The 21,406-nt window shown below is 37.1% G+C and overlaps 1 protein-coding gene across 1 annotated transcript in view; it reads left to right on the forward strand.

Moving 5' to 3' along the window:
• The window catches only part of PCSK1 (proprotein convertase subtilisin/kexin type 1), a 583,826-nt gene extending 574,018 nt beyond the window's left edge, over positions 1–9,808 (forward strand). The window contains exons 13-14 of the mRNA XM_044064124.1: positions 2,689–2,850; positions 9,436–9,808. Coding sequence (XP_043920059.1) covers positions 2,689–2,850; positions 9,436–9,795 — 522 coding nt within the window. The 3' untranslated portion in view covers positions 9,796–9,808. The remainder of the gene's footprint in view (positions 1–2,688; positions 2,851–9,435) is intronic.
• The last annotated feature ends 11,598 nt before the right edge of the window (positions 9,809–21,406 follow it).

Below are 21,406 nucleotides of genomic sequence, written 5' to 3' on the forward strand. Positions count from 1 at the left end.
TTGACTATATGGTTTCGACCATATAGGGTTCAAACTTGTTGAAGTTCGATCACGTAATAGGAGCCTGGGACAGATCAGAGTCCCAGGTACAGAGAAAGTCAAAGAGAACAGACTGTTATGCTTCTGTCACATATGCAGGAAAGCAATAGATGATTTAGTAAAGCATATTTAGGAAATGCAGGAAGAAGGCAAGAGGAGATGAGGATAACCAGCCAAGAGATGGATGACTTGGGTGTTAATAGAAGACATGAGGCAAGTGGTCATGACTGTCAAAAAGGTGGGAGAATTGCTGTGCTTCAAAAAAAATAGTTGAAGTGACCCCCTCCCCTTGACCTTGTGTAAAAATGAGAAGAAGGAGGTTAATGATGACAATCTGACTCAAGTACCACCCAAAGCTAGGGACTGGCCTTATTAAAACTGGCCTTCAGTCTTAAGCAGTGAATGGTGATTTAAACTCACTCTAGTCACCCAGACCAGGTATCACAACCAAGGTAAACCTTTTGCCTCCCTATCAATCACTCTTGGTGTTTGCAGCCCCCATAATGTAAAAGACTCTATAAAATCAATCTGCACATACCCAAATGGGTGTAACTCAAACAGGAGTTCCATGATATGAGACTCTCATCTTAAAAAAGGGTCATACTTCAGAAAAACATTCAACTGTTAATATCAGGTAGAGAATTGAAATGGTATATTTAACAGTTTATCTTACAGAGGCAAGAATTAATCAAAATAAATCTGGCAGTTTTAGCATGGTTAAGGGTAGTAGTTGTTAACAAGTTGCTTTCTGTAGCATAAGGTTTGAATCCCTCAGCCTTAATTTGCCTACTCTGTGACCTTGGGCAAGTCACTTAAATAGACAATGCCTTGGGGCAATTGGAAAATTGGGTTAGGTTCTCCAGTGATCTCCTGGACATCATGCCTAGTAACAACCTGTTAATTAATATCTATAATATGCATCTTTATATGTCTTTCACCTTGTCTGACTGACCCACGATATAGACCACTGTTAAGTTGGATGTAGTACCCACCAAAATGCCTTATTGTCATTCACAGAGGGACAGAATGATTCAAGAATTCATTACACAGCTGTGACACTATTAACCATTTATGCAAACTGGCCTGTGATAGCACCTTACTATGCCTTTAGTGGTTCCCTCTGATAATAGTATTCAGCCAAGTTTCCAGATGAAGTTAGTTCACTCTAATGTTAGCTGTTGTTTCATTGTTCAAATCAGAATAGCTGGGATGTGATCCATGGAGGGTGTGGGATCATGAAAGACAACTGTCTGCAGAGTTAGTGACTGCTACATATACTATTCCTCAGTCTGGTAGTTTATGCTGTCTCTTTCAGGGGATCTCTGCATGTCATAGACATATGGCTATCTTTGAGATATTGAAGTGGTTGATAACTAATCTAATATCTTCATTCTCTAGGATATTCTGGATGTTAAGCACAGTTGTGGGTATCCAAAGTACACTGCAAGATCATGCTGGTTTTAGTCTGCTGTTGCTTGCAGGCACATACTCATACACACACACACACACACACACACACACACACACACACACACACACACACACACACACACACACAACTTATATGCATTACAGATCCTGTATCAGGTGTCCACAATAAATGGAAATATAATGGTAAAATGTAGAAATGAAACTTAATTACTTCTTCATTATCTGTAGAGTAACAGGGTGTTGTTTATATTGTATTTTGTCATAGCAACAATTAAAACATCTTTAAAAATCAGTTACTACAGCTTACTTTTTAAGAAGTAACATGTGGTGTATCTTTTATCGGGTTCCTTCCTATTACGTTGTTGAAGTTTTACAACTTCGAATGGCAGATGGTCAAACCCATATTTCCAAAGTTGTAAACCTTCAACAAAAATAAAAAAAAAAAAAAGAGAAAAGAAAAAAAGAAAAAAAGTTTCCTAATGGTTTTAAGTAGGGGGGCAAGCCCCCCTACACCCTCCACACCCCTGCTCTTTTAATATACCAACTCCAAGATCGCATTACAGTGTAGTAAAGGAAAATCTTCCCTTTCCGCACTGTACTGGATTGTAGTGTGGTCTCGGTGTTGGTATATTTAATGAGTGTGGGGTGTTGGGGGTGCAGCACCCCACATGGGGAGTGCAGGGGGGCTTGCACCCCTACTTTCAACAGTCCGATAAGTTATTTATTTTTTCTTTTTTTTTAACATCGTCAAAGTTTTACAACTTCAAACATGTGGTTTTGACCATATCACGTTCAAAGTTGGGGGGTGCAGGAAGCCTTGCCCCCTACTTTCAACAGTCCGAAAAATTATTTCTTTTTTCTTTTTTTTTTTTTTAACATAGTGGTTTCAACCATATCACGTTCAAAGTTGTAAAACTTCAAGTACGTAATAGAAACCCCTTTTGTCTGTATCTTGTTACTCTCCTACTATTTCTCTGTCTAATGCCTTGGTAAATAATAAAAAGCAGATTTTGAATGTAAGAGACAATTTAACTTTGCACGTACTGCCACTGTTGCTTTACTCCGCTTACCTTTATTGTATGAAATGAAGCTAAGTATCGATCAGTGATCAAATAATTTTGCACTGTCATGGTGGGCACAGTAATTACTGTTTGGATTTAAGCTTGTTAAACCTGCACATAATTAGAACCTCTTAATTACACTCTATTTCATGTCAAGTCTGGAAGACCAGAGAATGAAGGACAGATTGTTAACTGGAAACTGGTTCTACATGGAACCTCAGTAAAGCCAGAGCACATGAAGAAACCAAAAGTTTACACCCCTTATAATGCTGTTCAGAATGACAGAAGAGGAGTGGAAAAGATTTCCAACATTTCAGAGGTATGTGAGAAAAATTTATTCAAAAGAATAGCTCACAGAATGTAATCTGAAGTAACAATTTAATGATTTATTAAACCAATGCTAAAATAACTACTTCTTAATAGATGGGCATCGTCTTTGTTTCATCATGTATAAATAATGTATTCCCTAATTCTTGTTTCAGTGCTTATTTTGCGTAAATCCTTTTATTATTCATTCATTCTCCAGTTTAGCTTAGTTTATGTTTAATAGCCATTGGACATCCTGTATATGAAACATGCTTTACAACTCATTCTGTATTGTAAGGGAAAGTTCTTGTGTACTTTAATGTACCTCTACAAAATGACATATGAGTAATTAATACCTTAAAACATGCCATGTGACTGCTTTAAATTTTTGGATAAAATGGGAAAACTTTAAAATTGGCTCATTACTGATTTGAAGAAAACATGGGAAAACTTTAAAATTGCATCATTACTGATATGAAGAAAACATTATAAATATCCTAGAACAAAATTCGTAACATGCAAAGCTATAGCATAATAATGTAACTATTTCATGTTGCTAGTGTGACTTGATGATTTGTCACATAAAAAAACTTTATAAAAAGGACAAACTGCAAAATATAGTTGTTTAACCTCACAAAGTCAGTTGTTAAATTTAGTTTCTTCCTTTTTTGATGAACAGGAAAATTAAACACAAAATCTGGCAAACCTATATTTGTAATCAGTAATTGTATGCATGCATGCATGCATCAATCCACCCATCTTTAATACCCACTTTATCATCTTGAGAGTCACAGGGAGATGGAACCTCTTCCAGCATGCAATGGGATTAAAGCAGGAAACAGTGCTGAATGGGATGCTTACCCATTGCAATCATCCCGAGGTAACAAGAGATAATAACCAAGAAGAAATGCAAAGAGCTTTCCTGAGATAGGAGTAGTAATACTGAATCAAATAAAACAATGTCTACATAAGTATCTAAGCCAATACAGGAAGGTACTGTATTATATCAGACAGTAAGTAGGCTGACTGCATCATGGAAAAAAGTAAAAGTACAATTCAGTCAAATGCATTGAACACATGAAAAAATATGTTTCTCATTACATGTCGTTCTTTTCTGCAGTACTAACATCTCTACATCCTCTTGGGTGGCTTTCCTTATTTCTTAATTTGTATATTCCCCAAATTTTTGCAATTTGCAATGACATCTGATTTCGTTAGATGCCATCTGCTGCACAGCTTTTTAAGTTGCATTGTTCTATTAAGCTTGAAAGAGTAGCCTCTTCGCTACTGTTCAGACTCAGAACTGTAGTTCCGAGCTGCTATTTCTAGCTGAGGAGGTAAACGCTGGCACCTTTAAATGATAAACCCCATATTAAGTCATCAGTCAGTTACTGGGTTCAATATTTTTATTAATCCTGTAGATAGAAATGATGACCTAATTATTTTGTTATGGTCAGAAAAGTCCAGATATCCCTTTTTCTTCTGGCCTATGATTTCAAATATAGTGCGACAAGCATGAGAAGGACATAAAGTGACATTTAACAAAAAGTCAGACTATTGTTAGTGAAATATCTTCTGGAAGACATTGGTAAAATACTAAAGTTGTGTTTTCTTTGTATGTAATGCATTCTTGAAGTGGGATTAAAGAGAAGGAAAAAGATGCTGTGATAAGAAGAAGTTGACTGATAGTTGGCGCTGTCCTTGATTGTCCTATTAGTCACTGGTATATTTTTGGATATGCAGTGTGCTTTTCACTGTTTGTTCCCCTTTCCTTCGCTGTGGTATGACTGTGGAGTTTGTGTATATAAATTCAGAGGGATGCACGGAGGTTTTTTCCCCATTAATCTTTTTTGTTTGTTTGTTTTTATAGGTTTTTCAGCTCACCATTTTCAGAATTAAATTTTTGGTAATGGTGAGCTGAAAAAAAGGTCATCAACAGTTCATAGGTCAACCATTGTTCTCTATGAAAGAGGATACTGAGTCAGAACTTGTCAAGTTTAATGAGAGTGGGAGAAATGCACACATTTAAATTAATGTAGTAGCAGAAGAAAGATAAAGAAACAGCCTGAAATAATGCAGTAGGATTTTCTTTAACCTTAGTGTTTACTAATTTCATTCTAACAAGTTCCAGCTGGAGGTGTTCCGGGTGATAAGAGCAGTACAAAAACGCTTCTTCTTCTTCTTTCAGCTATTTCCCCAGTTAGGGGTCACCACAGCAGATCACCTGTCTGCTCATAATTGGCAGTGGAGTTTTATGGTGTGGAGTGCCCAACTTTCCACAGAAGGCACACACACGCACTCACTCACTCCTAGGGTCAATTTAGAGTGTCCAATCCACCTACAGCATGTCCTTGGAATGTGGGAGGAAACCTATCTTTACAAAAAGGAAATGACAAGGAATCTTTATGACCACAATAGTAGCTATAATGTAACTGATTTAACTTTGTAATATGATAGTAACGGTGGATTTAACAATGAAGAACAAGAATGTAAAGGAGGAATTCAGCTTATTTTATGAAGAGCTCTGCATTGTAGTCCAACAGACATGGTGATACCCTGGGACTGGACCAAAGAAGGTAGAAATATACATTAAAGGGAGATAAAAAAAAATAGGACTAGACCTGCTTCAGTGATGGTTACTAAACAGTAAATCATAATGTTTGGGTTTTACTAATGTTATCTGTACTGAATCCTGGCCAGAAATTTTACAAGTTGTGTCTCACTCCCTCTCTCTCATAAGACCAATGCTGGACTTAATTCAGTATTGTTTATACCTTGCTTGGTAATTTCTCATTTACCAGGGAGTTTTCTTGCACATGTTGGTAGTCCCGGTATGCTGTTGCACATCTTGTCCTCTATGGTAACACATAGACTGTGACACGTGAGGTAGAAGCCAAGGTAAGCAGAACTAGCTGATGATCTAGACTTGTGCTCTGCATCCTAAAGGAATGACTGATGGATTTTATAAGTGGTGACCAGTTAGTGGATAACAGCTTTTTGCTGAAAACCTCACACAGCTTCTGGTCTTTTGTGAAAATCTGGAACTATAATGAGTTCCAGAATTGCCAAGTCATAAGAGAGGAGTGCAAGCAAACCTAGATGGCAAAGTTGATTAAAAGGCAATTAATTAAGGTAGGATGGACATGTCCAGCAGTGTCCAAGAACCAAATGTGGTCTGGATGGTAGCTTGATTATTATTTGGTACAGAAATACATTTTTATAAAGTGACTGATGAGTCATAACTGCAGGTAATATCTATCTATTTATAGATAGATTTTTTTATGTACAGATACATGTATAGGATCATGAGAACAAACATATATACTAGCCAAGCAAACACAAGGACCACAAGAACCCTAGCCATATACAGCGCTAATAAGACACATTTAAAAATTTATATATGCATGCTCACTGCAATTATCATCATCATCATCATCATTGCTGTTGATAAATGCATTGGTTATTTTATATTTTGATGGATTAAATTACTGCCAACAATTTTCTTAAATAAAGGCAAAAACAAAATCACTGTACCAGATAAAGTCCAGATGAGGCTCCACAAATATAATGCAAGAATTTTAAACAAAACCACTGCACCAGATAAAGTCCAGACCAGGCTCCAGAAGTATAATACAAGAAATCCAAACAAAACCACTGCACCAGATAAAGTCCAGACCAGGCTCCAAAAATATAATGCAAGAAATTAAACAAAACCACTGTACCAGATAAAGTCCAGACCAAGCTCCAAAAATATAATGCAAGAAATCCAAACAAAACCACTGCACCAGATAAAGTCCAGACCAGGCTCCAAAAATATAATGCAAGAAATTAAACAAAACCACTGTACCAGATAAAGTCCAGACCAAGCTCCAAAAATATAATGCAAGAAATCCAAACAAAACCACTGCAAAGGATAAAGTCCAGACCAGGCTCCAAAAATATAATGCAAGAATTCCAAACAAAACCACTGCACCAGATAAAGTCCAGACCAGGCTCCAAAAATATAATGCAAGAATTCCAAACAAAACCACTTCACCAGGTAAAGTCCAGACCGGGCTCCAAAAATATAATGCAAGAAATCAAAAAAAAACACTGCACCAGATAAAGTCCAGACCAGGCACCAAAAATATAATGCAAGAAATCCAAACAAAACCATTGTACCAGATAAAGTCCAGACCAGGCTCCAAAAATATAATGCAAGAATTCCAAACAAAACCACTGCACCAGATAAAGTCCAGACCAGGCTCCAAAAATATAATGCAAGAAATTAAACAAAACCACTGTACCAGATAAAGTCCAGACCAAGCTCCAAAAATATAATGCAAGAAATCCAAACAAAACCACTGCACCAGATAAAGTCCAGACCAGGCTCCAAAAATATAATGCAAGAAATTAAACAAAACCACTGTACCAGATAAAGTCCAGACCAAGCTCCAAAAATATAATGCAAGAAATCCAAACAAAACCACTGCAAAGGATAAAGTCCAGACCAGGCTCCAAAAATATAATGCAAGAATTCCAAACAAAACCACTGCACCAGATAAAGTCCAGACCAGGCTCCAAAAATATAATGCAAGAATTCCAAACAAAACCACTTCACCAGGTAAAGTCCAGACCGGGCTCCAAAAATATAATGCAAGAAATCAAAAAAAAACACTGCACCAGATAAAGTCCAGACCAGGCACCAAAAATATAATGCAAGAAATCCAAACAAAACCATTGTACCAGATAAAGTCCAGACCAGGCTCCAAAAATGTAATGCAAGAAATCCAAACAAAACCACTGCACCGGATAAAGTCCAGTCCAGGCTCTAAAAATATAATGTAAGAAATCCAAACAAGACCACTGCACCAGATAAAGTCAAGACCAGGCTCCAAAAATATAATGGAAGAAATCCAAACAAAACCACTGCACCAGACAAAATCCCAGACCAGGCTCCAAAAATATACTGCAAGAAATTCAAACAAAACCACTGCACCAGATAAAATCCAGACCAGGCTCCAAAAATATAATGAAAGAAATCCAAACAAAACCACTGCACCAGATAGTCCAGACCAGGCTCCAAAAATATAATGCAAGCATTCCAAACAAAATCACTGCACCAGATAAACTCTAGATCAGGCTCCAAAAATATAATGCAAGTAATCCAAACAAAACCACTGCACCAGATAAAGTCCAGACCAGGCTCCAAAAATATTATGCAAGAAATCCAAACAGGCAACGGACATGCATGACATAAAACCAAACAATTTATTTAGTAAAAGACATGTAAGTGCTTTTGCGTAGTACTCCTACGCTTCATCAGACCTAAGGGAAAGAAGGCTTAGTTACATTTGCTACCCCCCTTTTTAAAACACTTTTAATACACTTTTTTGCCTTGGCTGTTAGATATACATCTTCTGTAGTAGTTACAGGTGTGTCTGCTTATATATATATATATATATATATATATATATATATATATATATATATATATATACACACATATTCCTCATACATTACTTATTTATTTATGCATATATGTCCTGTTTTTGTTGTGTTTTTATATACACATGTATTTTTATGTAGCAGTATTTAGCTATGATGTTTGGTTTTGTTTATATTTTTTATATAATTTTTGTTTGTTTATGTGTTTGTTTTTTGAATATCTTGGTAGACTGATGAGCGTTTATGTAGCTGTTTAAGTTTTTTATTGTAAACTTCACATAGGGTATATGCTTAGTTAACTATGTGGATGGCAGGACTGTTTAAGCCTTTGTTGATGCAGTTCTGCATTAAATTTTCCAAAACATTAGTATATTTGCAACAGGATGATAAAATGGTTTATGTATGATGCATATTATACTGTTTAGATATCTGCAATAAATGTCTTATTTATTATATCTGAAATCTATTACTGTATATAAGTTGTGGTTGGAACATACTAAAAATGTACTTATTTTGCTAAAGTGTTAGGTTACTTTAAATCACTTGGTTTCTACTAATTATTTAATTGGAGGAAAAAGGTTGCTAGCAGTGATTGGTTTAACAGTATTTAAAATGTTTTGGCTTGTGATAGAATTGTATGTCTGATGAAGTGTAGGAGTACTACGTGAAAGCGCCTACATGTCTTTTACTAAATAAATTATTTGGTTTTATGCCATGCATATCCTTTGCCTGCTTGGAATTCTTGCATTATAATTTTCTGAAATAGTTTAAAATAGTGCAGTGCTGTATAATACACCATCAAGGGACACTCTGTAGCTACAACATATATTAGTTGTTGCTTAAGAGGGTGACGTATGCACAGTGATTTGCCATTTAACAGTTTAATCATGAACCCAGTATCTCAACATTAAGACAAACTCATAAATTACTACTAAACAATGTGGTATTTTCTCAGACTAATGTGCATTTGTACCAAAAATTATCTGCCTTTCAGTATTTCAGAAATTCATGGCATAACCGCTGCCTGAATAGTAAACTTGGGTATTTACTTTTAGTGGTTTCTGGTTTTGAGAACTTAAATTACAAAACTTGAAAAATTGTACCGAGAATGACTTGTCTAGTGTCCAAGTATCACAACTGATGTAACATATTCTTTTGTTTACTTTCACAGGAGAATGACATGGATAGCAGTATTCCAAGGACACTAAAGACTACAGAAAGTACAATTACAGATGACAAGACAAATGACAAAATACAGCTTGCAGCAATGATGCACCTCCTGCAAAACGCTTTCAACAAAGAAGCAAGTCACAATGGACAGAATAAAGTCACTCCTAATGAAGACTTAAACATTCCTTATGAAAGCTTCTATCAAGCTCTGGACAAGTTAAACAAACATTCACATTCTGCTAACCAGGAGGATAACATGTATAGTGATTACAGTGATCTGTTTTATAACTCCAAGCCGTACAAACATCGAGATGATAGACTACTGCAAGCTCTTATCAATATCCTCAGTAATAGAAATTAAATACTGCAGAAAGTTTAAAGCCCTGAAATATTCAAACTAGTAGGATTCATATTAACCCCCTTATTCAAAACACATTTTTGTCACAAAGCATAGTCAATTCCCATGTATATTAATTATACATAATGGCATGAACCATATTTAGATCCTGGGGGAGAAAGAAATGGAAAGAGACTGTGTTATGTTATTTTCCTAATGAAATGCTACCACTGAAAAAGCCAAAACAAGAGTCATGATTTCTAATTTTTGCACATGGATCACCCTGCCTCTTTACCTCAGTGATTCCATGTAAATATATCATATATAATGCCAACTTTTAAAATGGCATTAAGTACTATCACTTAATCTTTCCATATTCATTGTATCAGCTAACTCTGAATACCAGTGTTTATAGTTAACTGCAAAAGAAACTTAAGGAGCACACTCTTTGTTGCACAGTGTTTGCAAAATACAGATTCCAAGGTTTGAGTCATTTGATTGCATGCATAGTTTAGAATTACATATATTTTTCAGAACTCATAGAGTACTTTTCTGTGAGTGTTTAACCTACAAGTCAGTGAATATTCATTAAACAAGGTTATAACTCATCAGTTTTAACTCAAAGATTTAGAACTCATTTAGTGGATTTTATATTAGAAAATCCACGTCAATATGATTCCTATATGAGACCTAGAAGTGATTCACTGCCTTTGGGAATTTAAGTTTTACACATGGTTGTGACTATGGAGTATATTTTACTCATAAACATACTCAGAAATATAAAATAAATGTATATATATATAAAGTATATATACTCATATTTAAGTAAGGACAGTGCATGTATGCATGGGGAGGTAATGCCTCCCCCATGGGGAGTGCAAGGGGCTTTCCCCTACACAAAAATGACAAAAAGAAAAATCTAGCAAAGCTGGACTTTCCACTGTGTGATACCTTAAGCCTCTTGTATCAGAAACAACATGGGATATATGCAAATTACCCTTTAAGGATATCAGGTGTATCAGCTAAATGGCAATTCTGAATGGCCAAGACTTTTGCCATTTAGCTGAAACACCTGATATCCTTAAAGGGCAATTTGCATATATCCCATGTTGCCTCTGATACAAGAGGTTTAAGGTATCACACAGTGGAAAGTCTAGCTTTGCTAGATTTTTCTTTTTGTGTTTTTTAACCAATTGGTTTTCCCGTGTAGCCTACACAAAAACTACTCACTTTCATTTTTTTAATCAGACTTGAGTTCCCAAAAAGTTGAAATATGGGAACTGCAACTTCATTGAGCTGGGGCCCAAACAAACATCAGTGCAGTGGAAAGAAGTGCAAACTGCATCTAGTTGGAAACATGCAACAATAAGATATTACCCCAGTTCAGGACATTAACATAGACAGATGTCACCCCATAAACAAAAATGGTATAGACCTAGTTTCTAGTTGTTATACTCTAAATACAAAGATGATGTATGTAGCTGAATACCTCATTTCCTACCTTAGGCCTAGATAGTTCTTTGACTTTAGCAAAAGCACTGTAGCATCACCCAGTATACATCATATAACTCTGCTGTGCCATAGTATTTCTGAATGCAGAAGATAAGACCTTCAGGTATTTTTGTGAAATTCTTGTTTATCTTTCACTAGTAAAAAATAAAGCCAGGATTTATAAAAAATAGCATTGCAGTACAATTAGCCCTGAACTGATGAGCAGTTGTTATGTTTCAGTGCTAAGGACCAATCCATATTCATCCAAATTCCTTAATGCAATATCTCATTCCTAAAAATTTGCATGACTTTAAATCTCTCGACTGTGCAGCTGGAGTAACTAGCACAAGGACTGTAATGCAGATACCAAGAAGAATGCCCACAGCCACTAACTTCTTGACCAAGGACACACACACACACACACACACACACACACACACACACACACACATTTGCATATGCACATACACATGCACACAAACACAAACACTCACACACATGAATGCACACCCACACACATGAACCAGCACTCCCACACAAACACAAAAATGCACAGACACATACATGCACATGCACATACACACGCAAACACACACTTACATGTGCACAGACAGTCATACATGTACACACACACACATGCATGTACACACACACACACACACACACACACACACACACACACACACACACACACACACACACACACACACACACACACACACACACAGGCAAATGCACAGACATGCACGTACTATCATTCACAAAAGGTACTGCCTAGATACATCAGATATCTGTACAGCGTGAATCAGCTTCAAATTACCCTGCAAAGATTTGCACCATATGGCACACACTTAACATTTTTTCCTTGGCCCGCACATGTAGAGGTCACATCTTTTTGATTCCTGAACTACACAAGCATTATAAATGAGCAGCTCACCAGGAATCTCATTTTGCATACCTCTCCCTCAGAGTACACATTTGCATTTAGTATATTAAATCTTGCTGCCTGTGGTGCACAGTGATGATCCTAGGTGGGGGTCTATAAATCAGAATGGTCTTGCAGTATATGTAACAAGGCTTGCACTCATCCTGCTTAGTTTGCAAATTAATATAAATACCCCTTTATGTGTTTTTATGCAAATTAGTGAAGGCACGGTGATACCATTTTATTTTGTAGTGGGCTATATGGAGTTGTTTTAATGAGCATAACTACAGCACAGATGAGAAGTGTCCATTGCCAATAGTATTTGCAGAAGCTGTTTTCCCAATCAACCACAAAATGCTGCATAAAGTGCTGTTAAACAATTTGGTGCTGAATTAGCTTAAAAGCATGTTTGCTTGCATAATCTTTGTGACTCAGTACAGGAGTCTTGAAAAATGTCTACATCCAGCCTCCTATACGTGTGCACTGTAAATGGAATAATCCTATCAAGGACACCTTTACTTTATTAGTCAGTAATGTTATCCTAAAAAAGGCATTCTTGTAATCTGAAAAAAAGGAAATCTCAGATGTTTATGTCTGTAAAATCAACCTATTCTAGGAATAACATCTAATGAATGAAACTGTACATATTGCTTGGACAGTAAAAATTACATCCAAGAATGGCAATTTTCTGGAAAACTGGCATCTGCCACTGATAATTCTTTACTATGGCTTTAAAGATGCCATCACTCAAGATTCATAGAACAATAATGCACCCTTAATTATTTATAACACAGTTTTGTTGTACAGAATTACAGAGCATTTACCGTTTGTTCTTGTAACTATAAAAGGTATGTTCTATGATAATGTGAATGAATGAAACTATATATGAATATGTTCAGAGAATTTTAAGCTATATTTTCTTTACATGTATTTGTAATACACAAACCTCATATCAGAAAATTACAACTCAATGTATTTTATTAAAGGTCACTGGAGTCATTAAATAAAACGACTGATAAAAACAATGAAGTGTTAGAATATACAGAACACAACAATGTGAAACACCTGGTTTATATCTTGAAGGAATGAAATACACTCTGTCACAGAGGCAACTGTACATGTATTTCATGAAAGACTTTGTAAAGAAATAAATAATGTCATTAAAAATTATTTTATGTTTCAGCATATTGAAAAGGAGATTGGCAGCTGCATTACTGTGTCTTTGGTGAAGAATAGATTATATACTGAGTAATTTCCTGAAACATAAGTTGTGATCAAACAGCATGACAAATTCCAAAGCACTCTGACTCCATGGTGGAGGTAGATACATCCTTGATTGTGACCCAGAAAAACTAAGTTTGATTGGGGGCTTGGGCACTGATGGAGCTGGTTTGGATGGGTGGGATTAAGTGCTTTATATCAGGTCGCCCTTATGGAATGGAGAGACAAAGGTGGGTTGCATCCTTGAGAACACAGCTATGGCTGACCCCTGTGGAGAGTGGAGGCATATAAACTGTGTTGTCTGCACAGGGTGCAGGGCTATTGCTGAGTCACCTGCAGATGAATGGATAATACTCTGCAATTACTATTACATACCATCCGCTTGGACAATAGGTGGCTAGACTTTAAGGGGAAAAACACTAAATCAGCAGTATGATGCTACCCCAGGAGGACTCAATCTCTGAACCAATCGGAGTATGGTCTGAAATAGTCCTGGGGAGGAATTAAGGTTTACATGGTCAGAAGTAGTCCTGGGGAGGAAGTAAGGTTTGTGTGGTCAGAAACAGTCCTAGGGAGGAAGTAAGGTTTACATGGTCAGAAAAAGTCCTAGGGAGGAAGCAAGGTTTATCAGCGAAGTGAATGAAGAGAGACATGGGGAACTACTGATGGTCAGCTGTGGGAGAGCCAAAACATTGTAAAATAAAAAGACAAACTCCAAAAAACATGAGCTTAGACATGATGCAACATGAACTGAAATATACCAAACACAACAAGCTATTAATCTCATCCTTTCAGTTTTGTGTAAGTTGGAGTGTTCACAGACATATGGACAGCTGTGATTAATGTAGGTATCTGACAATTTAAGTGTCGTCGAGTCTGCACAAATTAACAAATAAAACAATAATACTAAATAGAAATTCCTAACACTTTCATAGCTTAATCTCTATTATACCATGACCCCCCATTAATATTCCAGAACGTGCATGCTGATTGGTCAGCATGCACATTGCAAATCTACTTATACTAATGGAAAAAGGTCCAGTCGCCTGGACTTTTTCCATTAGTATAAGACTTTTTTAAAACACTGTCCTTGCTATGTTAAAAGAGTTTAACATAGCGAGACAGGTTTAAAAAAAGCAATGGAGATCTCCGTTGCTTTTTTTAAAGTTGTCTCACTATGTTAAACTCCTTTAACATAGCGAGACAGTGTGTAAACAGTAACGGAGATCTTGCTTTCTTTTTAACCCTGTCTCGCTATGTTAAATAGGTTTAACATAGTGAGACAGCTTTAAAATAAGCAACGGAGATCTCCGTTGCTTATTTTAAAGCTATCTCGCTATGTTAAACACATTTAACATAGCGAAACAGTTTGTAAAAAACAACGGAGATCTTGCTTTCTCCATTGCTTTTTTCAAAACTGTCTCGCTATGTTAAATGGGTTTAACATAGCGAGACAGCTTTAAAATAAGCAACGGAGATTCTCAGTTGCTTCTGTCTCACTATGTTAAACCCATTTAACATAGCAAAACAGTAAAAAGCAATGGAGATCTTACTTTCTCCATTGCTTTTGCCCACAGCTCTGATGTACTGCGTAGGCGTATGCATGCGCAGTACATCAGAACTGCCGCAGAATACCAGGCAGCTGTGGAAGGGCAGCAAGGAGGCATTATACAATGCCATTATTTAAGAAAAGTAATTATTTTTGTTCTTAAATAATGTCATTGTATAATAGCAATAACCCACTTGTGTGTGTGTAATGTTGGATTTACCCACGGTTGCCTTTGTTTGTCCACTCGGGCTTCGCTGTCATGACCAAACCACGCCAACAGTGGGTAAATCCAGCATTACCCACACCCAGGCGTGGGTTATTGCTATATTACTCACATCCTGTAGTTAAAATATCTGTGAATGCACTCACCATGACCTTAAAAGATTCCTGAACACACTGAGGCAAAATAAAATCAAATACTGGCTTAACACATGAGTCTTCATTGTCTGGTTAAATGACTTGTTCAGTCATACAGAAGGAAAATGGAGAGTGATGCTAAAACCCTCCATTTCCCAGATTTGAACTGATATATATGAATCATTGGTATTGCTCTACCATGCCATCAGCATCAGCCAAGAGGGACTATTTCTTAGAGTATACTGGTAAATTTCTAAAAGAATGAGTAACAAACCTTTGGAGTTGGAGATGATCTTCTTACTATATATAATAGCAAATAATACAGTTTTTGAGGAGAAAGTGTATTATTTATACATTTTATTTAGTTGACAATGATTGCCTCCTAGGCTTCTGTATTTCTCTGTTAAATGTATCACTAGAAGTTTCTTACTTCCTAGAAAGAGACGTTATCAGCTAGATCTTGTACATGGAGTACCATACATAGAAAATTAATGCATGATGGAGTACTGAGACCTTAATGTAACTAAGAAGCTTCTCTTCTAAAGAAGTTTTTTTTTGTTTTGCTTACTCAGAGTCCTTTGCAATTTTATGCGAATCATTGCCCAAGAATTACCATGACATCATTTTGTGAGTATGGTAATAGTGAAAAATTGAGTAAACAGTCAAACTAAAAAAAAAAAAAAACAGACAACACACTCTGATCTTTTTTCAATTATATAACTGGAAATTAAGTTATTTGGAATGCTTCAGAAAGTTGTGAAAGTCATCCAAGCCCCCCCTCCAAAAGAAAAAAAAAAGCAAAAACAAACGTGCTCCACTAAGGAGAATCCATAAATTAGCATATGAGTCATGACACTGCAGGTTACTCACCTTCCTTTTTACGCGTGAGTCCATGGGCCATCCTCAAAGACCATGCTATGACCAGTCTAAAACACCAGTTAAGAAGCCAGAGAACACACACACACACACACACACACACACACACACACACACACACACACACACACACAAAGTAGGAGAATTGTCATTGTTTTGTTGTGCTTGTATGTAAAATAACTGAGCTTTGCTTCCTTCCATTGGATCACCATGCACTGTAGTCAGTGCAGTGTGGAAGAAATGCAAAAGTCAACAAAACACAAAACAACAGCAGTAATCAATCAAATCACAGGGAAGACACAAAGACCCAGTCAAGACATGGTGCTTTTTCTTTTAGTAAATATTTGTCTTGGATAGGGCTTGCAATGATCACCCTATATCATCTTTTTACATATCAGGATCAACCCCTAATGTGATCACCCTTGTGGGTTGACAGGTCTGTCACTCTCTCTTTGCTAGACTGACCCTGTTATTCTGACCTATGAACTCACCCAGCTTTTATGAGGAGCTGACCAAGATGGGAAAAGAGAGAGACTCTGGAATGCTGTACGTTTTCCCTGGAGTTCCAACTACCCATTCTCGCCATGACCTAAACTGAGCTATCCTGATGTGATTTGTAACCTGTCCCCTCACATACTTGATGTGATCTGCAACCTGTCCCTCACATTCTCCTGTCACTAACCCCCTGTCTCCTCCCCTTCTCCCTATCTGCACTAGCTTGGCACTCCCCACCCCAAACAATATTATATGCAGCTATCCCTGCTTGTCTGGGATAGAGTATGCACTAATCTAATTTAACCAATTTCACTTTTTTATATACAACCCAGTGTATTTAGCACATACCACATGTGTCATTTTTCTTATATCAATCCTGCTACTTGACCTTACATATTTCATAGGATCATAGTAGATTATTAGGCTATTGACATGGAGGTCATTTTAAGCCTAGCAATTTCATCCCAATTTAATACCATGAAAATGCTAGTCAATACCCAAGATTGCATTTAGTGATGACTGCCCATGTCCAGGAGGGTTGTGACATGCAACTTGTGAGTGCTATCCCTGATGAGAATTTACGGTGCCCCATCCACTCATCCAGTATCCTCTTGGAACAGTGTCATAGAGGTGCTCAGTTTCACATGAATTGCTAGCCTGTTCCAAAAATGCGGCAGTCGCTGAGAGATAAATCTGTCCCACCAGCATGTCCTATTTAAGTCGCAGACCATATTTAGGTCCCTGGAATGGGTAGCTGTAGTCCCATTTGATTTACTGATATGCAGCAAGTTCATTAGGTTTGAGTCTTGGATTTCTCTGTAGGCCAGGCATAAGTCTCCCCTAAGTTGAGAAAGAATGTGATAAGGACAACTGGGCAGTTTTAAGAAATAATCCTACTTTATGGTCTGTAGTTGGCTCAAAGCCCACCTTTGTTTTTAAGACAGGAGTAAATCTTAAGAAATGCTTTGAAGGAGTTCCAAGAAGTAAAAATGTATCGAAATATGGCATGTCAAGATGTGGGGCATGTTCGCAATGTTAATACATATGTGATAATGAGTATTATACTGTAGGTAATATGTGAAAAACTCAGGTACGTTTTTTCAAGGGTAACTGTCAGACAACTGGTGTGATATACCTGGCCATGTGTAAATCTTGTCCCGGTTTTTATATAGGGAAAACCGAGAGATGGTTAAGGGACAGGATGTATGAACATTTAAATCAGATTTCTGCATGTAATAATAATAATACACTTTATAAACATTCCACCACTTGTGTAGAATATTCAGGTTTTTCGTTTGGAATTTTAGAACGGGTTGCACCTAATCCTGGGGAGGGGGGGGTTAGCAGTTATATAGAAGATAGGGAGGTTAAATGACAGATAAAATTACAAGCATGTCATTTTCCAGGGTTGAATGAAATGATCTCCATTAAACCTATTCTTCAAAGAAAGGCAATTTTAGGATAATTAGGTGTAGGGATGTAGGTAAAAGTGTATTTATTGTCCATTGTGCATTTAAAATGAGGTGTTTTTAGTACACTAGTCAATGGTTTTATTGTGATTTTAGGATGAGTACTTTATTGTTTAATTGATTGTGTGATGTCATTCAATAATGATAATATAAATTAATTGAGTGGTCTTTCAAAGTTGATTTTGATGAAGTCCCTGTTTTAGGGGATGAAAGCACTCAATCAGTGTTTCTACACTTTTCTATAAAACAAATAAATAGTCGTTCTTTTAAGAATTCCTGCTGCTGGCGGCGTTTTTATGCTTTTTGGTTGCTAGTTTTCCACACTGCATTTGCTCTTTTTTGTGTGTACATGATAAGGAGTAAAATGACATGAATTTAGTTGGTTTGTGTAAGGCACATATTGGAGCCCCTTGATCTTCTTTGTTAGAAACCTTTGAAGTCTCTCCAGTTGCTGCAGGTGCTTTATATTGTACATGCCAAACAGGGTGTTATACTCAATTATGGGCTGGATTAGTGCTTAGTATAGAAGGGTTATAACCTCTTTTTCTCTCTAGGTGATGCCTTTATTAATTAAGTGTGCTATGTAGAAGCCTTCCTTACTACAGTAGACACATGGTGGTTGAAGTTAAGGGTGCAGTCAACTTGTGATCCCAGGTCCCTTACCACTTTTTGGGTACTTAGGGTATTGTTGATTTATTAGTGTAAAGGGGCATTGTTTAGGCCAAAGGGAATGATGATGCATTTCTTTGCATTCAGTTTGAGACCATGACTAATAGACCAGTCATTGGTCTGCATGAGACCCTCCTGGAGTATACTGATATCTATGTATTTATTTATTTACCTGGATAGTCCACTGGACCAAGGTGAGCCCATTTTTAGTGGGGGCTCAGGGAGAAAAGCTCCATAAACAAAGTATAAATATTACATAGTACATATATAGTATATTATGTGGTTTACCATCATAATGTAGACTGGTGGATGGTCGAGCGAGTATGTACGAAAGGAGTGCGGCAACATCCCAAAATTGCGAATGCAAATATTGCAAATTGCAAAATCCCGTCCCCTTTTTGACCCATATTAGCAGTTGTTGATTTTGGTGTTTTTATGACATTTTGACCGTTTGGCATTACAGGATTCGCTGACAAAAGTCACTCATATGCAGAGTCGAGCAATGCGTGCTCGACAATATGATAGTAAACCATATTATCTGACAAACAATAAACAAAAGTAAAAATGTGAAGCATAGTACAAATTCAATACAGCACCATACAGTAGAGAACTTAAAGACAGAATAATCATTCATTATACAATAGTACCCTGTTAGACCGTGTACATGTACAGCATAGTAAAAAGTACCATATGTGGAGAACCAGAAGGTAGTACCTCCTGATAACCAGGCGTGGATTTATACAAAAGCAATACAGACTAATGTGTAGTACATGAAACATAAAGTAGTTCGGTACAAAAAAAGTACAAGCTAAAGACAGTATATTTTGAAGCAGTCAGTTTTTAAGAGTAGTTAAAGAATAAATATTAATATTGTGTGACAGAATGAAGAAGAAAGTCAGTCAAAACTGATAACATACATGTGATGGGATATATAGATCAAGATATAAATCAAACAGCAGAGAAGGGAGGAGGCAGGTGGAGAGGAGGTTCTGGTTATAGGAACTACACAGCCTTGGTGCAGTTGCATTGCCATAGTGAGGCAAGATGTTGTTTCAGTGACTCCTTAAACAGAGGGGTACTGCTGATAAACCTAACTGAAGATGGGAGACTATTCCATAATTTAGCTACAGTGAAGGAGTAGTGCATTTGTCCAGCTGTGTGGGTAGGTCTCATTACATTTAGGAACAGTTACTTATGGAATCTGAGAGGTTTACTTGGATGATATTGTGTGAACAGAGAGGACGACAAAGGTCAGTTGCTAGGTTTATAAATAAACTTGTGTGCAGTGGTTAGCTGCATGAGTGCCAGGTGATGTGGTAGTTCCAGCTAGTTTAGAAGGAGCAGTGAAGAGCAGCAGTGAGAAGAACAGTTAGCATTTGTTACAAATTTGGCAATTTTACTGTAGCAAGAGGCCAGTTTGTGTTTCGGAGAGGCCTGAATATTGGTCAGTAGAGGTGCACCATAAAGAAGCAATGGCAGAAGAAAGGAAGAGGCAAGAGACAGTTTAGCAGAGTAGTTGAGGAAGTATTTATGTCTATAAAGAGAGCCCAGTTTTTGATGTGTTTTTATACAACAGAGTATAGTGAGATCATTTGGGGATACAGTGATTTCACCTAGTTTGCAGCCATCTGCAAACTTGGTCAGCAACAACCCCTTAGTTTTGACCCATACTTCTGAGTAGTATATACCAAACAGTAGGGGGTTCTGCACTGACCCCTGAATCTAAACTGTTTTCTATCACTTGAGCACTAAAACCAGCTCCTCACTGCAATACTGAAAGATTTGATTCATCCATTGCTCCCAACTAACCTTAAACGTCTGCTTTTGCTCTTATCTAGCACTTTTAATTGTATTTGCATTCTACTATCTGTTTGAATTGTCTGAACTGTTTTTTTTTTTTTTTTGCCACTTTTTACTGTATACTGTACTAGCTCAGTTGTAGCATAGTCCAGTTCCAGGTTTGCCATTTCTGGATCTGTTTTGTAAGTTCTGAGCATCAAATTTAAGACATCTTTCTTGGAGAAGGCCTTTCTGCACCCATGTGGGAAGAGAGTGCTGTCTTGGTCCCATCTAATCGAGGGTGACTGGACTAGAGCTCAGAGAGATTGTCCTTATTGGCTATTTTGAGTTAAAAGGGGTATTTCCTGCTGTATCTAAGCCCTGCATTTGTGCTTGTTTGTGTGTAACACACCATCATGCACTGCCACATAGTGATGGTTACCACTGGTGATTATAGATGCAAATTATTTGCTTGTTAAATTTTCCATTAGCACTTTGCTTGTGGTCCTCCAGATTGTTTTGTGGCCCTGCTCTACTGTTCCGTGGAACACTAAGCCTAACCTCAGCAGTACCAACACACCTCTCACACACTAGCGAGTCCTGAGTGCAACCTATTTTCCTGACCATATAAATTTACCTGACACTCTAGATGGACATTTTTCCACAGTTTCTCCAGCCAGATTGGTCAACGTGGGCATCCTGGGGCAGTGTAGCAACTGCCTCATGTTCACTGAGAGCCCTCTACTCGTTGACCACAGAAACTCAACATGTGAGAGATGCAACTATATTAACCTTGAATCCATG

Source organism: Protopterus annectens, chromosome 2.part2 (assembly GCF_019279795.1).
Source record: "Protopterus annectens isolate FY-2018-M chromosome 2.part2, PAN1.0, whole genome shotgun sequence".
Taxonomy (NCBI): domain Eukaryota; kingdom Metazoa; phylum Chordata; order Ceratodontiformes; family Protopteridae; genus Protopterus; species Protopterus annectens.